General features: G+C 37.9%; 2 protein-coding genes across 3 annotated transcripts in view; one reads left to right on the top strand and one right to left on the bottom strand.

Moving 5' to 3' along the window:
• Positions 1-1,600: 1,600 nt before the first annotated feature.
• RfC3 (replication factor C subunit RfC3) lies at positions 1,601-14,281 on the bottom strand. The gene is made up of 8 exons (XM_083128380.1): positions 13,876-14,281; positions 13,506-13,570; positions 11,355-11,482; positions 9,349-9,511; positions 7,325-7,484; positions 6,064-6,275; positions 2,663-2,740; positions 1,601-2,208 (listed from the first exon to the last, which is right to left on the bottom strand). Exons 1-8 carry the CDS (start codon positions 13,902-13,904, stop codon positions 2,042-2,044), a joined length of 1,002 nt encoding a protein of 333 aa, XP_082984506.1. The 5' UTR covers positions 13,905-14,281; the 3' UTR covers positions 1,601-2,041.
• Positions 14,098-25,993, top strand: part of ksr (kinase suppressor of ras) — a 57,154-nt gene continuing 45,258 nt past the window's right edge. For both annotated transcript variants that reach the window (XM_083128378.1, XM_083128379.1), the window contains exons 1-5: positions 14,098-14,396; positions 16,814-16,954; positions 18,345-18,489; positions 19,530-19,892; positions 23,618-23,774. In XM_083128378.1, coding sequence (XP_082984504.1) covers positions 14,238-14,396; positions 16,814-16,954; positions 18,345-18,489; positions 19,530-19,892; positions 23,618-23,774 — 965 coding nt within the window. In that variant the 5' untranslated portion in view covers positions 14,098-14,237. The remainder of the gene's footprint in view (positions 14,397-16,813; positions 16,955-18,344; positions 18,490-19,529; positions 19,893-23,617; positions 23,775-25,993) is intronic.

Below are 25,993 nucleotides of genomic sequence, written 5' to 3' on the forward strand. Positions count from 1 at the left end.
AGTTTGAAACTCCGATATTCATTTGTGTATTTTTACTATTGTACAAAAACACACAACGAAGAAAGATTCCAGTTTAAAAATCATAATTATGAGAAAGGGTAAAATTAGTCTTCATCATTGTACTTTGTTTTTTGTGGATAAAAGAACCCTTTCATTTCTCAATAGGTTTCTGCATATATTTTTCTCATTCTCTTCTTCCTTTGCATATATGAGGGGTTCAGAGATAAGTGGCCAAACTTCACTTTACATGAAAATTGAGTTACACGTTAGAACTGTGAAGTATCAACATTTCAGTGCTAGAAGTAATTTTCAAATTCTTGCTTATAGAGGCACCACTATGTTTGTGCTGGGAATCCCTCATATGACTGGGGAAGGAGTTGAAAGCACAGACTGATTTTAGTATCTTCTTTATCGTGATGTTTTTGTGTTATATTTGAACAAAGTAATGTTATTTTCCAAAGCAGCCTTCTGGTAGCCCCAAAATTGCAATAACAAAATTTTAAAAAAATCACAAATAACGTTTCTGCAAATTTTGGATAATCATGGACCTGAAACTGATGAAGGGATAGTTGTAAAGAACACCCATGTCAAGGGCAGAACTGGGACCTTAGGTGCGAGATTGAAAGTTAACTATTTAATGAGGTAGGCCACCATATTGCATCATAAATTGTAGTTATCAAAAAATTATATAAAAAAAAATAGACTTTACCTACCATATTTTTAAAAAATGTACAAATTACAGACCATTTTCCATCACTCTTCGTTCTATAACACAATTCTGGGTTGTATAACAATATACACCCAACAGGAAAAGAAACAATACAGTAACCACCCATAAACCTTTACGTAAGTCGAATTTGTAAATTGCTTAAGTATAACTGTGTAAGAAACTGCAATATTTATTATTATTATATGTAAGTATATATATTATTAGGGCTGAGCCGATACCAATGTATCAGAAAGTATCGGTTGCAATTCGTCTACCGATACCAGCAGATACTTTTCCTGCATTTCGGTCTTTCACAGGCTGCGCAACACTTTTGCGGAGTGAAATTATCCTGGAAGCTATGCAAAATTCAAACTTTCTTTTTACTTTGCACCAATTTTGCACGAAAAACTGTATTTTGTGACTACATAACAGCTATTTTAATATTCTGATGTAATTCTTGAATATTCTAAATCAAATTTCTTGGTAAATTGACGCATATAATTGGAGAAGAATATTTACACACCTATATTTATCAATATTTTTATCAAATTTTAATTATTGCAATTTTCAAGTATCGGTGAGAGTATCGGCATCGGTATCTGTATCGGTTCAAGGTGGTATCGACTCAGCCCTAATATATATAAGTATATTATTTACACAGTATTATTTTATAAAGGAAACATCATGGAGCAGTAGTCACTGCCTGTTACTATTCGTTACATTTGCTGTGAATGCAGAATCTTGTTAATATTATGTCATTGCATACTGCAATGGATGTCAAAGATGCAAAAGCCGCAAACATGTTCATACGCACTAGTAGTTGTAATTTTCGAGATTTATTACATAACTGCGAATTTACGTAAGTTGTTGCATATCACCTAAGTTGGGGGGGTTACTGTACATGGATTATTCACAATTTTCATTCAGTTTGTTTTCCACGCCGCAATGATAATGAATTGAAACAAAAAAGTCAATAAGTAGAGGTCAACGCCTGCTTCAAATCAACAGAATTTCATTCCTTTAAACAACATGGGATGTAAATAATGAAAATAGCACTGGGCAATTTGCCTACTGTTATCTTTGCTGCTGGCTGTACAAATAACCATTTCATACACATGACTTTATTAACAAGGTGAATAAAAAACCCAGTTTATGTAGTAAATGTGTGGCACGTTCTATCAGTTTCCTGAATCACAGTGTGTGTAAAAAAAAACTATAATGGAAATAGCATTTTTGTGTTTATTATCTTAAGAAAAATTAAACCTGCATTAGTAACTTTGACATATTTACATTGACCTGGGAAGTTGATGATGTCAGCAATATGCATTCACTTCACGAGTCTCCATCTTCTGCCACGGTTGTAATCAGATCACGAGCCACCTGGAAAGCCGCTATGAGAGAACTCAGCTGAATCTTCTCATTGGTGCCTGCAGCAAGCCTGTTCTCAATATCTGCCATTTTGGCTAAGAGATGAATTCGGACATTGGGAGGCAACTCAACTGCAAACACAAAACTTATTATGAGATCAAATTGTATTACTGTTTCATGGGAAACATGTTTTTCAAATTAATACTAGACCACTTTGCACTAATACCTTTAGCAATACTCGTACCAATTCCAACCAATGCTTAAAAATTGTTGAAAAAATTAATTAATTGTACGGTGAAGAGTGCCAGTTTAGCAAGAGGCATGCATTTATTTCAATATCACTTGAATGGGGACACTCCTACTAAAAAGAAACCGCACTACACAAGAGAGTAGTTGTTGCAAGCAGAAGGGATTTTTCAAGTTGATTATTAAGCTGGACACGACGTTTGAAAAATGTAATAAGAATTTTCAGATTCCCATGCATTCTTTATGAAGAAAAAATGCAACAACTTCATCTTTAAGTTACGGCTAATCAAATGGAAATTTACCTCAAACACAAAATAATAGTGGACATTGTTTACTTACTCCTATGAACATAAAGGTGAACCTCTGTAAGTATATCTTGAAGGGCTAGTCCCTTAGCAGTCTTAAGGCCTTGGATATCTGGTTTTAATTAAGGAAATAAATAGTAAATGATATGTAATAAGAAAAAAAGAAACTATCTTCATACTAACTGAGATTGTGATGATTCATATTCTTTATAAATGACTAAGGTTGAGATAAGACCACTTTAAACAGATACCAACGTCAATTGTGATACTATTACCAATTCCCAATGATTAGAGGCATGAATATTTCATTTTTGACGAAAACACAAAATGTGTAATAATACATGGTAATGCTAATTTTTCATGTTTCTGAAAGGTGTGAAGTGCATTTTCCTACCCTATTTTGTCATGAAATGATGCAAAATGAACTGCAAAATGTGAAATTGACTCTTAAACACGAAATGTACCGTTTATATACCGACACGACAGTTTCTGAAGTCAGAATTATCCTGAGAGCTATGCAATTCACAGAAAATTGATTAATTTTGCTGCGAACATTTGAGAAGCAAAAATGGACCCCATTATACAGGAATAAACTTAATATTCTGGTAATGATTTAATGTGCTATTAGAAGGGATATGTTTAATTTGTGTAATAGTGCAGTTTTTAAATCAAATTTCTAATTACAAGGGTTGGAACTTAAATAGTGGCAACACTGCTGTGGAGACACTATGCAATGGAATGTAGTAGTGGCGCTGATAGCACACGTTGTTGACATACCTACCTTACCTCCGAGCAAATGGACTCGCCCGTTCCACGTCACAGGCAGGCACACAAGCGAGGGAAACACAGTCACTTGTGAGCGAGCGGTCTAACGTGAAGGTCACTATGTTTTCCAAACAGGAACAACGGAGTTGGATCAAGATTGAATGTGCCAGAGGTCGTACAGCACGACAGTGTCATCAAGGGCTTCAAGAGGTGTGCGGGGAATCGGCATTGCCGTACAGAACAGTGGCACGGTGGGTAAAAGCCTTCAACGAAGGTCGGCAAACTGTGGCAGACATGCATCGGGCAGGTCGTCCTAGTGTCTCTGAAGAAGAAGTGCAAGCTGTTGCCGCGTTAGTGGACAGTGATCGAAGCATGACGATTCGTGAGCTCGCCCACGAAACCGGATTAGCGCATACGACTGTGCTTCGCATCCTGAAGGAACGCCTGGGCATGCGCAAAATTGCATCACGATGGGTTCCGCATGAGTTGACGGAAATTCAGAAATGGATGCGTTACGACGATGCTCAGACGCACTTGGAACGCGAAGGTGAGGCTTTCTTACGCCGCATCGTAACACTGGATGAGACATGGGCCAGATCTTACGAGCCAACACTGAAAAAAAACCGCCAATCCAACGAATGGCGTCATTATGGGTCGCCGCGAAAGTCGAAAGTGCGTCAGAGCCCCAGTGTGGTGAAAGTTATGGTGATTCTCGTGTACGACTGTGATGGTGTTATCCTAACGCATTACATTCCTCCACGGCAGACTGTCAATGCCCAGTATTACTGTTCATTTTTGGAGCATCAACTGCGACCAGCTTTTTGAAAGAAGCGGCGACACTTTCTGCACAACCCACCCATCATTTTGCACGACAATGCACGGGTGCATACAGCGCAAGCTGTGGCTGCTCTGTTCGGTCGATGGGACTGGGAAGTACTGTACCATCCACCATACTCCCCGGACTTAAGTCCTTGTGACTTTGATTTGATTCCGAAGATGAAGGAACCACTTCGTGGCATTCGCTTCAGAACTGTTCCAGAGATTCAACAGGCAGTAGACCACTCCATTCGCACCATCAACAGAACAGGCTCTGTAGACCACTCCATTCGCACCATCAACAGAACAGGCTCTGCTAACGGTATACTATGCCTTCCACATCGCTGGCAACGGGTTCTACACAACGCTGGTGACTACTTTGAAGGACAGTAACAGGTACAAACATGTAACTCTTGTGTATCGGTTGTGAATAAATAGTTGCCACTATTTAAGTTCCAACCCTCATATATTCACTATTTTAAAACCAAAGTGTCATTTTATTTACTGCTTTTGAACCTGAAATTGACTCTGTTTTTGTACCGAATTTTTTTTTTTTTTTACCAAAAATATGTGCCAATCATACTTGAACAATGGGCAGATATTATTAAAAATAAGCAGGTGCTTACAAGTACATACTCAAAGGTAGCAGAGAAGATGATCAAGAAGTATGCATATGATTAATTTCCTACGACTCAAGTCCTCACTCGTGCAGTTTCCACACTAGCCGTATCTTATAAATATGAACTTTTGTATCACGTGGTGAACTACACAGATATCTACATATCCATGCAATAAGTTCAATTTGTGGATACATGTTGAGTTAAGCCCCTATCACACGGAACTGGATTTCTAGTTGGAATGCTCTAGTTGACGCTGGACTGGCTAGCCATTTGCTAGTTTTCGCCTCACACGGTACTTGTTATACCGTACTTGTCGCTAGTCTTTCGTTCCCATAATGGCGGCCGCGCGAGATGTAAACAACGTATCACCATGGTATCACTTCACACTTTTAAAATACGATAACTATCCAACCGAGAGGAATATCGCATCGCATTAAATGGTTTTAGGTAGAGAAGAACGGCGCTGATAAAATACATACTTTACAACGTTAACTATACACGTATGGAAGAATATTTTAGCTTTTTCAATTGTAAACATGCCTTTCGTGTTGTATGCACTCGGAAGCCACAGACAAAAAAAGGCTACTTTACAAACTCACAGAATATCTTCACATGGCCAAACTTTGCTCTGATTGGCTGTTCCACAGAATCTAGTCGAAGAAGTTAGTAGCAATTAGAACATGTCCTATTCCTCAAAACCAGTCAAGCAGTCAGCCAGGCGGCCATGATTACTACCCAGAAAGTCAGTTCATCGCCAACTAGGGCATTCCAACTAGAAATCCAGTTCCGTGTGATAGGGGCTTTAGTTGATTATTTGGCAAAGCACGTTCACTATTTGCAGACATTCAAACAGTTTATGCATCGTGCTGTGTGTTTATAATGGTTAAGAAACCCGAGAAGCCTGATTAACATACATAAAAGAATATAATCTTATATTAAGTTCTTGATTCCAATATATTAATTTACTAATGTAATTTTCATTCCCTGAAACATGAGTAATTCTATGTCACAATGTAGCAACACAGCACCATCAAATCATGCTATTCAAATTCATCCAAATGTTTTGAATAAAATATTTTTTTTGGAATAAACATATCAAGTAAGTTACCTATTGTGATTCTCCACCATGTCATGACCACAGTCTGAGAAATAGTGTTTACAGAAAAATGGTTAATCTTAGAAATTAAATATTCACAAAAAATTGTTTGGAATAAAACCTGACTAGTAAGGATACTCTTATAGGATGTGGTGAAATCCTCATTTAACATCCACTTCACTATGCTTGCTATGTCGTTTTTCAATGGGTGACCAACACATGTATAAACGTTCTCTTCGTTCACTTCCTTGTATGCCATGGAAGTGCTCTGTAGGATGTTGAGGACCTTTCTCATGTCACCTCCAGACAAATTAAGCAGTGCTTTCTTTCCATCCTCGCTTACAGCAACTCTGAAACAGACATGACAGGAATTAATGAGGGCTGAGCCGATACAACTTTCAACCGATACCCACAATGATTTCATGGTGGTTGCGGTAAAAGCGGTTTGAAATTACTTACGTGAAATTTAAAAGATTTCGTACTTCCGCGTTGCACAATTTAATTGTTCAATCCTATTAATTTCGAAGATCCACTGTCTTCATTCACAAAAGGGTACGGCGTTTGAAGCGGAGATGGTACCGCGTCACTACATTGTTTGTTCCCGGGCGGCGGTAGTTGCGATTTTTCCCGTTCGGCAGCACTGGCGCGCGCATCTTTGTTTGCGTCGTCTGCTTCCTGTTGTCCGGTGGCGTTGGGGGTTGGGGGGCTGGGCCGTGTTGTTCGGTAATGTGCCGTTCCTGTTCCCCGCGTGGCTGGAGGGGGGTCGAGTATGCGCATGGCATCTTTTCTTTTTCAGGTCGGGGATCTTTCTGAGGACAGGGTGCCAAGTTGGGTGTGCTTGTCCATTGTCCAGGTTTAGTGCTGGTTTTTGCTGGATGATGGCATGGGTTTCTTTGATGGTGTTCTCTATGACAGAGCCGGTTGGGTGAAGTATGGATACAGAGGAGATGGTGTGGTTAGTGGAGTGGAGGTGTATACATTTAAAGTTCATATAACGACTTCAGGTTATATTGACCCGAACACACCATTAAGGGTATGTAGTGATAATAAAAAAAAATACTATATATATTTTTTTTCTTTTGAATAACCAAGCAAACCAACAATAAACATAAAGTCATGAGAGTACAGCTTTGTGCAAAAATTAATACAAGAATTATATACACATAAAATATAGTTTCGGGTCAATATGACCTGAACACAACAGCAGGGTTAAAAATATTCAAGATTTATAACAAAATTCTAAAACACTTCTTATGTAATCACAAAATACAGTTTAAAAACTATAAATTGTAATTGCCATTTACCACTTAATCTGTCCCATCTTACCAGACAATATTATGGAAATTTGCCAGGAAAAAATAAAATTGCAATCCCTCATTGTTATGAAGGTTATACTCACTTTTCTTCTTCTATCACATATTCCAATCGCGGAAGGATCTGTTCCGGTGAAAGTGGCCCAAATCGAAACCTGGTGCATCTGGATTGCACAGCCGGGATAATCTTGCTAAGGTAATTGCAGATGATGCAGAACCTCACGTTTTCTGTGAATTTCTCTATAACTAAACAAGACAATTGAAAAACTGACTTATTTCATTTTCGAAACATGTACAAATAAAAAAAAATGAATAGGGTATTTAATCATAAAAAGGTTTGCTACTTTAGTATTATACGGACTACCTTACCTAACCTCATAAGTGTTTATTTTACTTTCCCAGAAAACAGACGGTCTGAAATGAGGTAGTCCGTATAATACTAGGTTAGGTTAGTTGAGGTAGTCCGTATAATACTAAAGTACCAAAGGTTTTATCATATTGTATTTACAAGCAGTATAATGGGACCTTGTCAGTTTATCACAGATTGCTTTTCTGGACGTTTCGAGTGTAAATATATCTTCATGTGTCAAATTAAAAGCTACCATAATAAATTGTCTTGGCTGAAAAACTTATAATTAAGGTACTTCATATTATCCAATACATATTAATGACATTTTCCTCTATATACTTATGCAGGGTGTCTACCAAAATAACAAATCCAAAATTGTTGACTTTTTTTATTACTTTTTCTTAACTTTTATTTATTTGAGGAGGTGGTGGCTCAGTCGGTAATGTGTCTGACTACCGTGCTCAAGGTCCCGGGTTCGATCTCTGGCCGGTTCAAATCCGGGAACTTTTCTAATGTTGGAAGCAGCCCCGGTGCCCACCCAGTGTCTAATGATATGGGTACCGTGGGGAAACCCTGGGGGGTAAACACGGTCAGGGGCATGATGCTGATCACATCACCCCCACTCATTACCGGATCAAGAAAGTGTGGGGTGTCACCCCCACACCCTCTATACGCCTTCATGGCGTGGAGCTAAGCACAGGGGAGCACTTTACCTTTTTTACCTCTTACTTAGGTAAAGTTGGAAATTAGCAATTCAGAAAATAAATATTTATTTAATGAAAAACCCCTACCAAAAAGCCAGTTAAGATGTAAACTCAAGCTGTATTTAACAAGAGAATCAGACTTCTTTATCTATTAATGCATCCTTAACTGCGTTTGGCAGACTAGCAAGATTCCCTGTGTCTGAACTCACAGCAAGTAAAATCTTATTTTGGGTTCATGTTGTTGTCCCTTCATTCATTTCATCACCATTCATCCTCATCTTCGTGATTAGCCAAAGAGACAGAAAAGTGAAGTAAAATAAACTAAATCAATCAGTCAGTCATTGTGATAGCAACAATTCTTGACCACAAATATCACTTCTTGATCAAATTGTGAATTTCTTTACTTTTTCTCTACCTTCTTGCCTGTAGACACCCTGTTATGTGAGTAGATTATGCAATAAGAACTGATGAACTCAGTTAACTACATGTGTACATGTTTAGGGTCTTACTATTTATTAGGGATGGGACCGATTAATCGGTACTCTATCGGTATCGGCCAATATAGGCATCGGTAAAATTACCGATTATTTTACCGATCCAATATATCGATAAATATCTGATAATTTAGTTCAAAATTCTGCCATTTTGTTGTAATTTTTATGGATAGTCTCCATACCCTACTTTCTAAAAAAGTAAATGTCTAAATATGCTATTTCTTTTGTACTGCAGTCACCTAGAAACACATTTATTAAGGAGGTCAATGAACCTTTCAGGTTCTTCAAGGACCATTTCTAATTGTATATCGGATCGATAGAATATCGGTATCAGTAAATTTTATATCGGTACTTTATTGGTCAAAATTTCATATTGGCCCATCCCTACTATTTATACATTTTGAGTAGGTTAGCTGTGATGCCTGGTGCAGATAAATTAGAAGGAATGCGCAGAATGATGCTCTAGAATGCTGTAATGGAGTGCCTGTGGATTACACACTGTTAGTCACATGAACATCAGAGCTTCTACATTTGCAAGGCAATATAGTCAAGTTTCAACTTACTTCGCCTGAGTGCATTCTGTGCATCATTCGTCATAGCATCAGCTTCATCCAATATGATCAACTTAAAACCTGACTTGAAAATGGTCCTTGTACTAGCAAAAGTTAGAATTCGCCCACGGACAATACCTATGCCTCTGTCATCAGAGGCATTCAGCTCCAGTACCTGTAAAAGGAATATTAATTGTATTAATTACTATGGTAGCGTCTGACTACCATGCTCAAGGTCCCGGGTTCGATCCTTGGCCGGTTCAAATCCGGGAACTTTTCTAACGGTGGAAGCGGCCCCGGCGCCCACCCAGCGTCGAATAACATGGGTACCTGGGGGAAACCCTGGGGGGTAAAGGCGGTCAGGGGCGTGATGCTGATCACATCACCCCCACTCACGACCGGATCAAGAAAGTGTGGGGCGTTACCCCCACACCCCCTATACGCCTTCATGGCGTGGTGCTATGCACAGGGGAACACTTTACCTTTTACTATGGATGCCAGCAATGAACCAATATTGCATTCTAAGCTGGTTCACTGGCTGAACAAGTGAAGTTCCCAGGTTCGAGTCCCAACTTCAACATAGGTATTCTTTGTGAGTGCAACTTCATTAATTTCACCCAATCATTACTCATCCTCATTGTCCCGATTAGCCAAAAAATGGCTGAAAAGTTAAATAAACACAAATTTGAAATTTTAGTCAATGCCAAAAAAGTGGAGACAAAGTTAACCGATAGAGGTATTCAACCAATTTGCCATTAAATAGCAAACATTCCATGATAATAATAAATGATTAATTCACCTCCTTAATGCATGTAAGTTAGTGACTACAATGGGTTTTGGAGAAAATTAAACTGTGTATTTAGAAATCTGATTTTACAAAACTAGAGTACATAAAATTAGACATGCATATTCATAAAAATGTGCATCCTGTTATTAAAATATTATTTTTATTCATAAGTAATTTGGAACTACAGGGTTATTATAAATGATTGACCCGATTTCATAAATTCACTGTAGCTTTATTATTTGACATATTGTCAAGAAACTTTGCAGACGTATAGAAAAACTCAAAAAGTTTTCTTGTGTTGCAGGTTCGCTTCTGATTTCTGCCACGGGAGCGCAGCAGTGAGCATTTATTCAATATGGCGACAGGCAGAGAGAAAGCTTATGTTGTGCTCGAGTTTCATTCATATCAGTCTGTCGTAACAATGCAACGACACTTCCGAACGAAGTCCATTCGTCGATGGTATGCACAATTTACAGCTTCAGGATGCCTCTGTAAGGGGAAATCAACTGGTCAGCCTGCAGTGACTGAAGAAACGGTTGAGCGAGTTTTGCACGAAGCCCACAGAAGTCGACGAACAAAGCAACCAGAGAGCTGAACATAGCCTACCGTTTGGAAGATCTTACGGAAGCGATTGAAGAAGAAGCCTTACCGCTTGCAATTGCTACAAGCCCTGACGCCTGATGAAAAAGTCATATGCTATGAACTCTAGCACAACACAAGCTTTCTCTCTGCCTGTCGCCATATTGAATAAATTCTCACTGCTGCACTCTCGTGGCAGAAATCAGAAGCGAACCTGCAACACAAAAAAACTTTTTGAGTTTTTCTATATGTCTGCAAAGTTTATTGACAATATGTCAAATAATAAAGCTACAGTGAACTTATGAAATCGGGTCAATCATTTGTAATAACCCTGTACATACGTGACACATGTTTGTTTACGGTTTCAACCATTTGCTACTGTTTAATGAAACAGAAAAATTAAGAAAATTAGCATTTTGAAAAAGATGCATAATTTTTGTTCACAGACTTGCTTGCTACACAAGAACTCGTGGAAGAATGGTCACTTCACTGTTGTATGAATAAAAAATCTAGTTACTGTTAGTCTTGGATATAAATCAAAATAGAATCATGCTATTTTGATGTGCCACTTACCACAGGTTACTGAATTTACAGGCTGCTTATAATATTAGGCTATCAATTCAGAAGTGTACAATGAAATTATCTTACATACCATTGAATTAAACTGGCTAGGTGAATACAGCTGGCGTGCACATGCCAGAATTGTGCTCGTCTTCCCAGTTCCTGGTGGTCCATAGAAGAGGAGATGAGGAAGCTGATCTTCCTTGATGAATCTATTGACTGAAAGACGGGCAAAGATGAAGAAAATAAAGGGACTTTGACCTTTGGGTGCTGCAGTGATTAATGAATGACCTTTACATGCCACAGCTGCAAAACTTAGTCGCCAAAATTGAATACAATAGCAAAAGGTTAAATGTCCAAAACTAGCATACAAGAAAAGTATAAATCAATTACATATTTCTACTCCTTTCAGGACCGCAAAAGAAAGGATAAGATACTTAAAAAAATCAGATTTCACTTACACCAGGGTGCTTGAACAATTTTACAAGCAGGTCCTGAGTCACAGGCCAATTACATTACACTTACACTAAAAATTATGCTTCAAAATAAGATCAAAAGTATTACAAGTGCTAATGCAGACCAAACTGTGGCTGGTTAGATGTAGTGTAGTGTATTTTGTTCGGTACTAGTTTACATAAAGATACAAGCAAACATGCAAATTTTCTGTCATGTTTATAAACATAAGAACTGTGGTTACTAAAACTGGCAATGTAATACACTGAGATAGGTGCTACATTAAAAATTACAATCACAATTTAGGACTGCTGATTTCAAACATTGGTTCTTATTAGGGTGCAAATTTGCAAGGGTTATATAATTTTTTAATTACTTATTTTACAAATTAAAACAGTAATATACAAATAACGGAACAAAAAGATCAAAGATGTACTGTACAAAATAGGAATTCAGTTACACAGTTCAAACTTCTGAACAAAATATCTCTGTACTTTGCGTTTCCACAACTTGAAACAAATATTGCATTTTATTAAATATCATCTTTTGTAGTTTTTGAGGGGAGGGTAGTATTGGTCACAGTTTCACAGATTTTACTTCTGCTTATAATCTTATCTGTTGGTGAAAAGTTTAATTCCTGGGAAAGAAACTTTAGAAGTTTTTGAAAGGAAGGAGTTGTGGACAAAATTTCACAGTAAAAATTTACTATTGCACAAACAGATTTCTTCATTTTTACAGAAGAAACTACATACGGAAATAAGTTCCTGTAGCATTGTCTAACATCTGGAAGGTGTTTTCTGTCATGTGTAAATGTATCACAGCGGAAATTATTATTTTTTAAAAAAATTAATTCTCCCGACGCACAATAGCCTTTGCTTTCATTTGCTTCCTGAACGTTAAGCGGATGTTGCATGCGCTTGATGGCATAACCTCCTGTCACTGTTTCCAACCACGTTGGGGCTATTGTCAATGGTTAACTATGTTTGCCTAACCTAACTAAACCTAACCTAACATTACATAATGTTTCTTGGAGCTATCATCAATGGTTAAGTATGTTTGTATTTTTTGGGTGAAGAAGGTTGGAAACACTGCATATCTGAACAGTGAAAATTGACAAAACACAAGCACGACGTGCGATGATCTCCAAAGGTGTACGAGTTATATTGTGTCTTACGCAAACGACAAAACTAAAAGAAGTACTCATAATATCAAAAATTGAAATTACTTTCATGAAAAAACGTAAGGGCACCTTAAAGAATGTTCCGCGAAGCCGATAGGTAAGTAGGAATGTTAAAAATGACGAAACGATGAAGTGAGATATGTTTGTGCGATAGTAAATATTTAATAATTTCACTTTATGCTCAGATTGGCACACTCTGGATCTACAGTTTAAAGTAGGACCTGAACCACTACGTGCCTTCATCGTGCCATTGGGAAGGCATTAGGAGTTGGGAGTGGAAAGAAAAAAAAAAGAAAAATATCAAGTAAATAGAAGAACGCAATAGCGATTCTACTTGCACAGTGTTGCAAACCAGCGGGAGGGATTTTTCTGTGTGTCGTGAACATAAAATATCAGTGACTAGTTACACCACGGGATAGGTGAGAAACAAGTTTTCTCTGGCAAAAATGCTGAAATAGTGCATAAAATTAGGGAGGGGGTATATTATGAACGGGTGATGCTTTCTGTATATTTTTCTTTCTGACTGGGGGAACACGTATCCAGCTGAAAAAATGTTCTTCAAGAACTGAGCAGCAGGGGAAAATAAAAATAACGTTATGTCAAACTTACTGGTTTTGATAATATCTTCATGTGATATCAGATCATCCAATTTCTGAGGACGATATTTCTCGACCCTGTGAAAGAAAATAATATAAGAACAAACAGCATTTATATACAAGAATGGAAATTATGCTGAAATAATCACACGTTCGTTAGAATTACAAATTAACACAGAAATCTCCACAAACAAGGAAACGTTCAAATCGACACAATGTACATAGTAATCAGTCGTATTTCTAAACTATGTTATGTTACAATAATACGCGCCAAAGGATTGGTATCGAAACAAAATTTATTTAATATTTATATCCTGTAACAAATGTATTGTGCAGTATTTACAACACGTATAAAGCAATAATTACAAATATTTTATACTCACCACGGCAAATTTGATTTCCCTTGTATCATGCTTGCACTACTATATATAACTTCCTAAAACATGCAAGAACCAAACTGGATAAATAAGTGAGAATATTTGATTTTTCCACATGAAATCTGTAGATTCACGGACACTTCGCGCCTTTCTCTGTGCTTCAACTTTTGCGGCAAATCTTCTACTGCTCTCGTCAGTTGCGAGATTTTCTGTCATTGTATTACAAGATGGCTCCTACGGTGAGGGAGGTGCACGGGCCTGGACATAAGTTGCAAGTTGAATATAATGTTCCTGTGCAAGTTCAAGGATACAGTGCATGTCATCTAATTTAGGAATGACATATTAAATTTTATAATTGCAAAAATAGAATGGCAGACGCAGAAGGAGATCAAGAGACAAGACGGGCCCTGGAATCTTTGTCAGTGGTGCAGTCTATGATTGACGTTTCGGCAGATCGTTTGGAAGGTTTGAGGACTTTGTGTGTCACAAGTGCAGAATTAACCCAACAGGAGATACGAACACTTGAGGTATGTGTCTATCCCTGAAGGATTTAGAGCTTTTAATATGCGATAACTGTTGTTTTCGTTTTACAACGCACGTTACGTTAAGGTTATACTACAGGTGTCTTAGACAACTAATTCGGTTTTCCCCGTCGTCCAGCTGGAGCGTTTTTTGTACTCGCTTGGATTGGAAATACACACAGTTTACAAGTCAGTTCATGTAAACTAATGTTGGCACTGCCATTATAGGTCATTGGGTCCAGTGCTATAATTGCATAACATTTTTGCCCTTCCCTATTGGAAAAGTACTTTGTTTTGCAGTATAAAAAATTCCTGCCAAGACGACGAAACAACTTCAATTTCAAATGTATTCTTCAAGGCAATATTTGTCAAGGGTAGGGCAACTATCGTTGTCACAAGTACAAAATAATTTTGTACGTTTCGGAAGAAAGTTGAATAAAGTATAGCAAACGTTTTAGAGAAGTGCAAGGCGATGTTTAGAACCTGGTAGACCACCTTTGTACTCCTCACGAATTAAACGTTCCCCACTGGTAAAATCTTTTACGGTATTAACGTTTTTGGTGTTGAGGGTATCCATCCCCCGCCCCATATATTTTTGGCAGACAAGTTACGGAAAATTATTTGTAAATAAAAACTTAAAAATCAGAACCAACTAGTTCTCAGGACTGTGAACAACATTAGAGTAGGTAATGAATGCCAATGCAGGCAAATGATTTTAGGAAGATATTCTTTATTGTTCTTCTGCAACAGCATAACGGAAGTCAGATAATGTACATTTGAGTCCATGATGGATATGAAAAGAGTATTTTTTATATTGGGTTGCAATAATACTAATAAGTAAGATATAATTTACAGCCTAGTGACTTCTCATATACAGAGCATTCCCTGGCATTCGCTACGAGACTCGGCAGCAAGCGGCCGGGCATCAGCGATTGCCTTTCCCGGTGAACGGGTCCGCGACAGTCGCACGCTACAGTTCTGTTTTTCGCTCTCTTTCTGTTGACGCTGCAGACTGACGCCAGTATAATCCTCCCTTGGAAGTTGTGTTGTGTCCGTGTGTTGAAGATTGTGGCTTAATATGGCACCACAAATTTTTACATTACAACAAAGGATTTATCTTGTCAAGTGTTACTTTGGAAAGAGGAATTGTGGAGAAGTGCGACGATGTTTTGCAACGAAATTTCGTGTGGAAAGAAAAATGGTGAAATCTAAAAAAATAAAGTATACAAAGACAATCCGCACACCATCCGTGAGTTAAAAGAGAGTATTGTATGAGAAATCGGGAGAATTACAGTAGACGAACTTGCACGTGTAAATGCCAATTTCCTTCGGAGATGCCAGGAATGTGTTGCAGCAGAGGGACATCATTTTCAACACTTTCTGTAGTCAAGGTTAGTACACAATATGAAAACTGTAATTTTAATAGCCGACTCTAGCGACTGTCGCGGACCCGTTCACCGGGAAAGACAAGCGCTGATGCTGGGCTGCTTGCTGCTGAGTCTCGTAGCGAATGTCAGAGAATGCTCTGTAGATACAGTAACATTTTAATGACCTAACGCTGGTATCCAGTCTGTAGAAAACGTTCTCTGTGCATGTGCGACCAAGAGAATGAGATAACATGATGGACCGTATTAAAAAAAGGGCCCATTCTAAGTGACATCCATGCAGCACATACTGCTTATAGTGTCATTTTGGTATGAAAGGTTCATTTCCAAATGACACTTGTCTGTCACCGTCACTTATCGCATCAGTGTGAAAGCTGCTTAAAAGTCAACAATGATGATAAAATAATAAAAAAAATGATCCTGCTTATTCATCATGAATTATGGGCGAGCAAAGTTCTACAAGAAGCAATATGTTTCTGTGTATTAGGAGGAATAATTTTCTGCACAAAAATGTTTTTAACAAATAGACATTCGGGTCCATTAGTGTATTATGTTTTCAATTGTCCTGGAAGTTGGAAAAGTAAATGTTCATTTTTCTTACCAAGATTGGAAATTGAAAATACATTTCATGTTTTCCTCACAATGGGTTTCTTTTTTTTTTGGGGGGGGGTGTTATTTTGTACAAAAGTGTCTTTGTTTTTCATAATTTATTTTCAATATTTGTTTGATTAAACTTTAGCTATTTGTTGTGAAATTAAAATTGTTGCAATTGTGTTCAAAATATCCTTAGCTGTAAAAATTATTTAATCTTTGTAATAGTTTTGTTTACCTGACTCATCATCATAGTAAATTATCAAAAGTGGCAATTCAGTAATTTGAGATAGACACCAAACAAAAGAATCTGTATGACCAAAATAAAAAATATATATATATATGTTGCTTCATTGGATTAAAATTTCTTGCCTCTGTTATCTGGATTTTGTGCATTATTCCAATTAATGATTTTGTTTTGTACTGATATAATTTTATATATTATAGGGAAAGTTAATAAAACTCTTTTCAAGACAACTGGTAGCAAGGGCCAGGTTAAAAGATGAAGATGTTCCACCAGACTTGAAGTGTTACCCTTCTCTGGAACAATGGTTGCAGGTTGTTGGACTTGGCAAGGATTCTGTAGAAGTAAGTGTCAGATTTTTGTTGTTCAATTAAACTTAGTGTAATGGTAATGGTGTTGGTTAAGAATCTCTTTCCTTCAGCTTTTCACCATTCACAGTCACTCACTACTTAATATTTATTTTCTAACATCTTGTATTCAGCAATATTAGTACAGGATGCCCTATATGATTTTGAGTGACTTAATGTGTAAAATCAATCAAGTCACGTAACTGGAATTCTCACAAAAGCAGGTATTGACATAAATTATTCCATGGGTTTTCCCAACAATTTTACCACAAAAAGTTCTGTAGCAATATTGTTTTATTGTGTTTGTATTTTTGTTATATTATGTTAGTATTCTACCACTTTTTTGGTTAATTAGAATGGTTAGAATTGGTTAATTCCAGTGGTTAGGATGAGTGATGATTAGAAGAAATTGGTGAAGGGACAGTCACAAGAAACGCCCGTGCCCTGGTCAGCATTCGAACTGAGGAACTTCGGTAGCGAGATTGAAAGTAATACACTGAGCTGGTTACTATTTCTATGTGGCCATCCATCCAGTATAAAGATAATCTACTTTGAATGACTCAGTACTGTTTGTTTTGAGTCCATAAACTCAGAAAGGCTAAATGAAACGTGAGTTGAATCTACAGTTTAATTGTGCAATGTGCCTCAATTGGGGATCAAACCTAGGACCCCTTGGTTGCAAGGCAACAGCATTACCTCCATACCATTGGGGAAGCTCACAAAACTGTAAGTACTTTTGTATGAACTGATAATTGATGATTTTTGGTCCTACTGGGCCTCCCTGGTGGCATAGTGGTAACAATGTCACCTTGTCATTAGAAGGTCCTGGGTTCAATGGCACATTGCGCTGTGGTTCAGATCCCTATTTAAACTGTAGGTCCAGTCCAAACTTGTCTGTCCGGTTATAAAATGGACTTAACAAAATTAATGTTTAAACTTTCAAATTTATTTTGTAGTGCGATGAACAACTTACATTGTCTGTGGTGAATGAGATAACTTTAATTATACTGCCAGTTTCTCCATGAAAGTTCTCCATGTGCTGTCTAGTAATTTGAAATTAATATAGGTTGTCCAACACCCAGGCTATTTGTCCAGTACCAGTTCCTTAGGGAATGTATCTTAATATTAGTGTTAGAGTATTGCACTACAATTCAAAGCATACATTTACCACAGTTTTGATTCAAAATATGCAAACATTACAATAGAATATTTAATTACTGTTATGACATGATAGAGAGTCATAATTTAGTGTAGTGTAAAAGACCAATATTCTATCAATCCAACATAATTGCATATAATTCGTGAAGACTGTAAGAAATTATCTCTAATGAATGCACATAATCAGGTGCCTATATTTTGTTTTGATGTTATCATATTTTAATTTCAGGTGGTGTGCAAGAAAATAGGATCATTGGAGATGTTACAAGAGAAGTCTGACCGTGAACTGCGGAATCTGCTCAGCGAAACGAGTGCCAAGGAAGAAGAGCACAGACGTTTGAGTCGAGCTCTTCACAATTTAAAGAAATACACAGGTTGGTAACTGAAATTATTCTCTGTTTCTCTCTCCCTCTTTCAATTCTCCGCCATTGTAACGCTTTGCTTTATTATGAGCAAGGGGGGAAATCTAGTTTTCACCGCAATTTTGTTCATGTAGGACTATGTACGTGATTTGTTACATACTTCCACCTTTTGATCAACCGTTAATGCTGCATCAAGAAGAGTGAGAAGTGAATCATTACACTCAAAACATTTTTTTTATCACTGTCGGTCATCCATAGTTACTTCATTAAGTGTGGAGTGTTAGTGGTCTAGCTGGAGACTTGCTGTCTTGTCCCTTGCATAAAGTGGCTCTTGGGTTCACCCAGCCTGAGACAAGTGGGTCCCTTTGGGGGGACCTCCCGATGGCACAGTGGTAGCATCGTTGCTTTGCAACCAAAGACTCAGGTTTGATACACAGTGGAAGCACATAGTGGTTCAGATCCCACTATAAACTGTAGGTCCAGTCCCGATTAGCCTTAATATGCATAAAGTGGACTTAAAACACCAAATCAACCGACCTTTGGGGGATGGTAAAGCTGGCTGGATCATGGTGCTGATCACAGAACCTCCAAAAATGCACTATCATAAACCAGTTTATCAATGGAAGATAATAAATGAAGGTCTGATGCATAGCAAATTATTTTTAGAATATTTTATCTACATTAGAATGTATTTAACTTAATTAATAATGAATTAATTCAGGATTCCCACTGACCTGAAAGTTAGGGAGATTGCCTTAGGAGTGAAAAAGTTTTTTCCTTGCCAGGATAGAATGAAACAACACATTTCACAATAAGCTGCTTGATTGTAGGTATTTTGCACAATAATGTTTTATATTTTATTTTTCTTCACTTGCTTTCAACAATATTGAATAAACATTATTAATTTGATTGGCATGCAAAGTTGAACACTTAACATTTAATTTGCATTGAAGTATATATTATGACATTTCCTGTCATTAGAAAATGTTTTTTTACGACAGTAAAGAACACACTCTCGTCTTGTTTAATGTTCTATGAAATATCTGTTTCAGAGATCCTAATGCGTGGTGAGAAGCCAAATGAAACGTCAGAACTGCATCTGTACTGGGACTCCTGGGATCAGGTTGAAGGTAGTGGGTCGGAACGTACGTCCCCGAGGCCTCCTCGAACAAGGGCGGCACGGTCGTCCGTGACGTCGGAAGAGTGTCTTCAGGGCAGCGTCGGATCCACTTCCAGTATGACTGCATCTTCGTCGTCATCCACGAGCTCGCTTCCGTACTCAACACCCACTCATCATAACGGAGCACCTCTCTCACCACCTGTCTACCCTCACGGGGTGATAAACGTACAGGGTCAGGGTGGGCTAAACCATCAGTATACTCCGCCTACGACTCCTCCAGTTATTAAAGGAAAAGGTGAGTGTTTCTTTTTTATTGTAATAAAAAAAGTAAAGTAAAGTGCTCCCCTGTGCATAGCACCACGCCATGAAGGGGGTGTGGGGGTAACGCCCCACACTTTCTTGATCCGGTCGCGAGTGGGGGTGATGTGATCAGCATCATGCCCCTGACCGCCTTTACCCCCCAGGGTACTGATAATTATTTGCATATACGTGGGTCGTTCAATATATAAGTTTCCGTATGCTGTAAAAAAAAATATTTTTAAGATACATTAGAAAACTATACATACATGTGTAGGAGGATCCTTCCTCACTTCTCCACATAATTCCCATAGAGATTCAGGCATTTGTCCCACCGTTGCACCAATTTGTCCATACCCTTTGCAAGAAAATCAGGGCTCTGGCTATTGAGCACTATTCTCACATTCTGCTTCACTCCTTCATCTGTTTCGAAACGGTAACCTTGCAATTCAGACTTTAACACCGGAAAAAGATGGAAATCAATTGGCATTAAATCGGGGCTGTATGGAGGGTGGGGCAGCTCTTCCCACCCGAATTCTTCAATTTTGTGTTGTGCTTGCACTGCTGAGTAGGGGGCGAACGTTATCGTCAAGAAGAATGACACCAGCTGACAGGAGACCTGGTCGCTTATGTCGACTTGCTTTTTTCAGTTTATCCAATGTTTGACAATAACAGTCAGCATTAATTGTTCTTCCTCATTCCAAAAAGTCCATAAGCAGAATGCCCTTAGCATCCATGCTTCTGAACTCCTTATGATGCGAGCCCTCGTTTTCCGAACAATCATTTACTTTTCACCCTTGAACGCATGCACCTTCACGTCTGATAACAAATCGATTGTTGTTCCTTGTAGACGAAGGATGGCACTTGTCAACCATGTGCTTCTTTTTAATGACATTGTTTTATACAATATTTTATAGCACAGGGAAACTTATATATTGAACATCCCTAGTACGTGGATGGATCAGAAAAGAAGGTTACAACAAGCATTCTGGGAATGCACAAAATAGGAGGTAAGTAATTGGTTTACCCGGAAGTGCAACAGATTGCATCATGTACGCGTGGCGAGTTTCGACAACTTTACGTTTACCGTCAGTGGAGTAGTAGCCAATGCAATGGTGAGACGCTTGCAGAATAGGTCTGCCGTGGAAGTGCGATGTGTCATACGCTTCTTGTGGGCCAGGAATGTTCCGGCAGCGGATGTTCATCGTCAACTCGTGGAAGTTTATGGTGATAGTGTTATCAGTGGTTACACAATTTCCTTCCAACAACCACAAGGGCCACCATGGAGTGGAAACATCCTGCATCACCAACCAAAAATAAGTTTAAGGTGACACCGTTGGCTGGAAAAGTGATGGTCACTGTCTTCTGGGATTCCACGGGTGTCATCCTGGTAGACTACCAGGAGTATGGACAGACCATTAATGCTGTTAGGTAGGTTAACATGAAGCCATCAGACGCAAACGGCCAGGCATGTTGAGTGAGGATGTCATCCTCATTCATGACAATGCAAGAGCCCACACGGCCAGCCAGACTCAACAGTTGCTGCAAAGTTTCAGGTGGGAAGTGTGGAAACACCCCCCATACATCCTGGACTTGGCCCACCAGTGACTTTTTCCTTTTCCCCCAGCTGAAAGTGCACTTGCCTGGCGCACTGTTCTCATCCGATGATGACGTCCAGGCAGCTGCTACGAAGTGGTTCAATAAGCAGAGACATAATTTCTACCAGGACTGCATCAACAAGTTGGTCCAGCAGTCTGATAAATGTCTCAATCATTTGTTGTTGTAACCTTTTTTTCTGATCCATTCACGTACTTCTACAAAAGATGCAGATTTCTTAATTTGCGTACTGAAATTTGATGAAGTCCAAGCAAAATCCTAACTTTTGAACACAGCAACCCCTACTGGTGTGTTTCTGCATACAACCATGTATTGTTCAGCACTTACCTACAAAAGGAAGTACATAGAGGAGAACCTTGTTAATCCAATATTGGATTATAAAGTGAGCCTCTCAAGTTCAAGTTGTTTACATTCTGTGGCCAATAATATAGGATTTAGGCAATGAGATGTCGGTGTTTATAAACTTGATCTTTGGAGTGATGTAAATTTTTTTGTCAATATGTATCATGAGACATCAGCTCACCTGTTTTCAGTTTCTTGACAAGGTTTTTCTGTGTATTTTTTTGTTTTTGTTGCTTTGACAACCGTCCTGCTTATATTTGCTATGTCAGTGGGCTGTTCAGGCTAATTTAATTGCAGATGGCAACACTATAGTTGTGTCCATGCACTTGAGATAGGCAAGTGCTCTCCCATTTTAATGTGTGGGAAATTTGATGCTGGCCATGCTCTTATTATGTTAAATTGCACATTTAACTTGATTTCAACCTGAAAAATTCACAATAGATGAATAATCAGTGCTTTAAAACCAGGAATTAAATTTTAAAAAATAACAACAGCGGAAAAGATATCAGAACTCAAGAAACATTAAAATTTGGAGAATACAGTTGAACCTTGATTTTACGTTTTTCAGGGGTCAAAGCTGAAAGAAACTTAAAATGCGGAAAAGTTTTATAACATTCTTGCTACGTTGGAGCATGAAGATTGAGCGTATAATGTGGGAAAATGGAAAATCTACAAATGTAAAATCAAGAGTTCCACTGTATTTGCTCATGTCACGTGATATTTTACAATTTCAGTGCTTTTTTATTGTGAGATAAAAGAATATCCAATTAAAATGTAATATTCCCTAATACAAAAGGTATGATTATTAATATCTCCTAGTTAGTGCATCAATGAATTTCCATATAACTGTACTTTTATTTTCAAGTTGGTTATTAATATTTTTACATAACACACTTTTCAACATGGTTAGTAAAAATAGTCATCTTGTTTACATGCAAATTTCTTCAGAAGAATAGTTATTTTTTAAAAAATCTTATCTTCTGTTTTGCATATTCCAATCTGCACAATGTTCATATTTTTGGGATTCATATTTCTTAAAGTTTAGAGTTTAGACAAAGGAAAGAGAGAAGGAACATATATGGGATAAATATCTGATTGATAGAAAGAAAGCATATATTAAATTATTGCAGAGGGCACAGTTCATAAAAATAAATAACATACGTATGCAAACTTAAAGCGTTATTTGTGGAGTTTCTCTAAATCCAACACTTGTGGTAATGTCGTTGCCTTTTAATCGAGGGATCCCAAGTTTGATACCCGGTAGAGGCACAAGAGGTTCGGGATACCACTTTAAACTGTAGGTCCAGTCCCGACTAGCTACCCTGTGCATAAAGTGGACTCAAACTCACAAACTCTAATTCCAACACGTGCATTTTGACTACTCATTCTCGCAAACCAGAAAGTAAGATAAAACATTGAATATAATCGAAATTCTTTTATTTGCAGTGTCTGGCATCTTTGAATGACCCAATTGACACCAAATTTAATACTTTTTCGTTGCACTTTAATATATTATTTCTTAGTTTCATAAGAATTTCATTTTTGGAAACTTGTAACTTGCTACATGAGCTTAAAGATTTAGGAAACAAAATTTTTATTATTGGTTTCGCAAGAGACTGTTCATTTCAGTGAAAATCGTGTTTGAATAGCATACACAGCTTAGAGCAACCAAATGATGAACTGTCCCTGTTAAGGTTTGGCAGTGAACAGGCCTGTTGAGTTACTGTGCTGCCTCGAATATAACATGTATTGTGTGTTTTGCAGGTGGAGAGAAGGTAAAGTTTCCTACAACACCTCCACCTCGTAAGAAGCACCAGACCGGCTTACCAAGTGGGCTGATTCCAGACTACCCTCTGACCAAGTCGAAGTCTCATGAATCCCAGTTGGCCAATAGGATCGAGAACAGTGAAAATAATATCAGGTTTGTGCTTGTTGAGCATTACTTTTTGATTGTTGTACTAGACTGCACAATGATAGTAAAGAGCGACTCATTTTTCCTCCATCGTCATTCATGTAACGTGTATTTTACAACTAATATTGTGCTACCTTATTTAAGAAGGCGTAGTTTTATTAAGTGTATGAAAACTGTCTGTTGGGGCACATTATTTCCCATCCACTAATATCTACCAGTTGTTGAATATTAGTGACAATGATCTTCTTTGACATTGTCTTAATTGTAATTATAAATATCTTTTTGATGTACACTTATCTGCGAAACTGATTTGTCTGGTAAAAGGTAAAAAAAAAAATGGTAAACTGTTCCCCTGTGCTTACCACCACGCCATGAAGGCGTATAGGGGGTGTGGGGGTAATGCCCCACACTTTCTTGATCCGGTCGTGAGTGGGGGTGGTGTGATCAGCATCACGCCCCTGACCGCCTTTACCCCCCAGGTACCCATGTTATTCGACGCTGGGTGGGCGCCGGGGCCGCTTCTGATTTTTCTGGTGTTGTGTTAATTTCAGTGGCAACTGCCACCAACCTTTCAGGAACTTAATCCAGTGAAATTAATAGTACAGGGAAAGAGAATTGCACACATGTAAATGGTTTCCTTTTAGTGTTTTGATTTGGTACCATATCTTTCACTCCACGAAACTTATAAATTTGTCTATTTATTGTTGTTTATTCTAGTACTATTACATTTCAAGATTCCTGGCCTGTTATCTTCAGGAGATAACACGTTTCTAGTATCAGCAGATATCCATAAACATGCTTGCACATATTTGTATCTCAAGGAATCAAGTTAACAGTAATAAATTACATTTTCTGCATGTTTAAGTTCTAATTATTACAAATGTTACACAATTTACACAGTTGTGTATCTGTGAAAGTGAAATTTAAAAGTCCCTGTTTCTCCATGTATCAATATCAGTTTAAACTTTGACAGAGACACTATCGATGCACTGGCATCTGATGTCAATAGTATCAGAGCAGTTTTCAAAGTGAACCACTTACATTTTTCCACAGTTTCCGCATTTCCATGTAAGAAATGAAATGTGAAAGTGCCAACCAAAGGTATCTTCAGAAGCAAAGAAACTGCAGCAGAGTATAAAATATTGTGTTGTGGGCGCAATTTTGTCAACAGAAGAATGTAAAGAAATGGCAGATTTTCAATATTCCCTCCATATCTTTTTCACAATGTCTATAGGGCAAAAGGTATAAGACCAGCTTCCTTCGAAAAGAGCAGACAGTGGTAGGGGTCGGTGTCTGCAAAAACGAACCATGTCAGTGAATGAACCACCGCCATTGCCAAATTGGAATGGCAATGTCCTCTGCATGTTATGACCTCTTATTCGTGATATGTGTCTCAAAAGAGACACACTGTTTACAGCATGGAAAGTTCCTTTGTAGTTCTTATAGGAGGTTTTTGGCATGGACGAGCTTTACATTTGGATGCGAGGAAGGGCGATGGTGAATGTACCAAATAGAGAGAAAGTGCCAAGCAAAAAATTATTGCAATGTGGAAAGTGCTTTGTGCTGAATAAGTTTTTATACCTTATGCCCTGTAGTGATAAATACCGTAACCAGAGGTTCCCAAACTTTTTCGTTTCACAGTACCCGTAATGTTTCAAGACATTTCCATCGTGCCCAAGTCAGATTGTATGCCTATTTAACACTTGCAACGCTCAGTTAGTGCTGTTAGGTTGCTTGCCTGAAGTTAAAAAATAAACACATATTTCAAATTCAGAAACATTTTTTGTGTAAAAGGTACTAAGTAAGCACATATTTGGAACAATCATTTCACTGAAAATATTGGAACATTTCGCGGCGCCCTTGTAAGCTAGCACCTGTACAACACAAATAAGTGATAACTTTTCTATAGGTAGCTTTCTTATGCAGATAAGGCTATTTCCATTACTTGATATGATACATATTTTAATCATTGCTAAGTTATAAATAGAGGAAAGTGCATTGTTGTACTGTATTAATAAGCCATATTTTGCCATTTAGAAAGTTCATATTTCATGTCACGTGTCATCAACATGTTACTGGTAAAACTCGCAGAACGTATCTTTTTGTGTATTTTCAAGCCGACTTCGATCCTTTTTTATCGATCGGAGTCAAGAAGAATCATGGGAAAGTTTGTCTCAGTTCCTGGCTGGGGAAAAACATTTTGTCAAACTATTCTTCCATCTCATTGT

This window comes from Lepisma saccharinum, chromosome 9 (genome assembly GCF_977018435.1).
Source record: "Lepisma saccharinum chromosome 9, izLepSacc3.1, whole genome shotgun sequence".
Lineage (NCBI taxonomy): Eukaryota > Metazoa > Arthropoda > Insecta > Zygentoma > Lepismatidae > Lepisma > Lepisma saccharinum.

Coding starts and splice junctions, on each gene's coding strand:
- RfC3 (XM_083128380.1), bottom strand. CDS start 13,904: ATGATACAAGGGAAATCAAATTTGCCGTG. Junction 13,571..13,875: donor GGGAAATCAAATTTGCCGTG/GTGAGTATAAAA, acceptor TTTCTTTCACAG/GGTCGAGAAATATCGTCCTC. Junction 7,485..9,348: donor ACAGAATGCACTCAGGCGAA/GTAAGTTGAAAC, acceptor TGTCTTGTTTAG/TTATAGAGAAATTCACAGAA.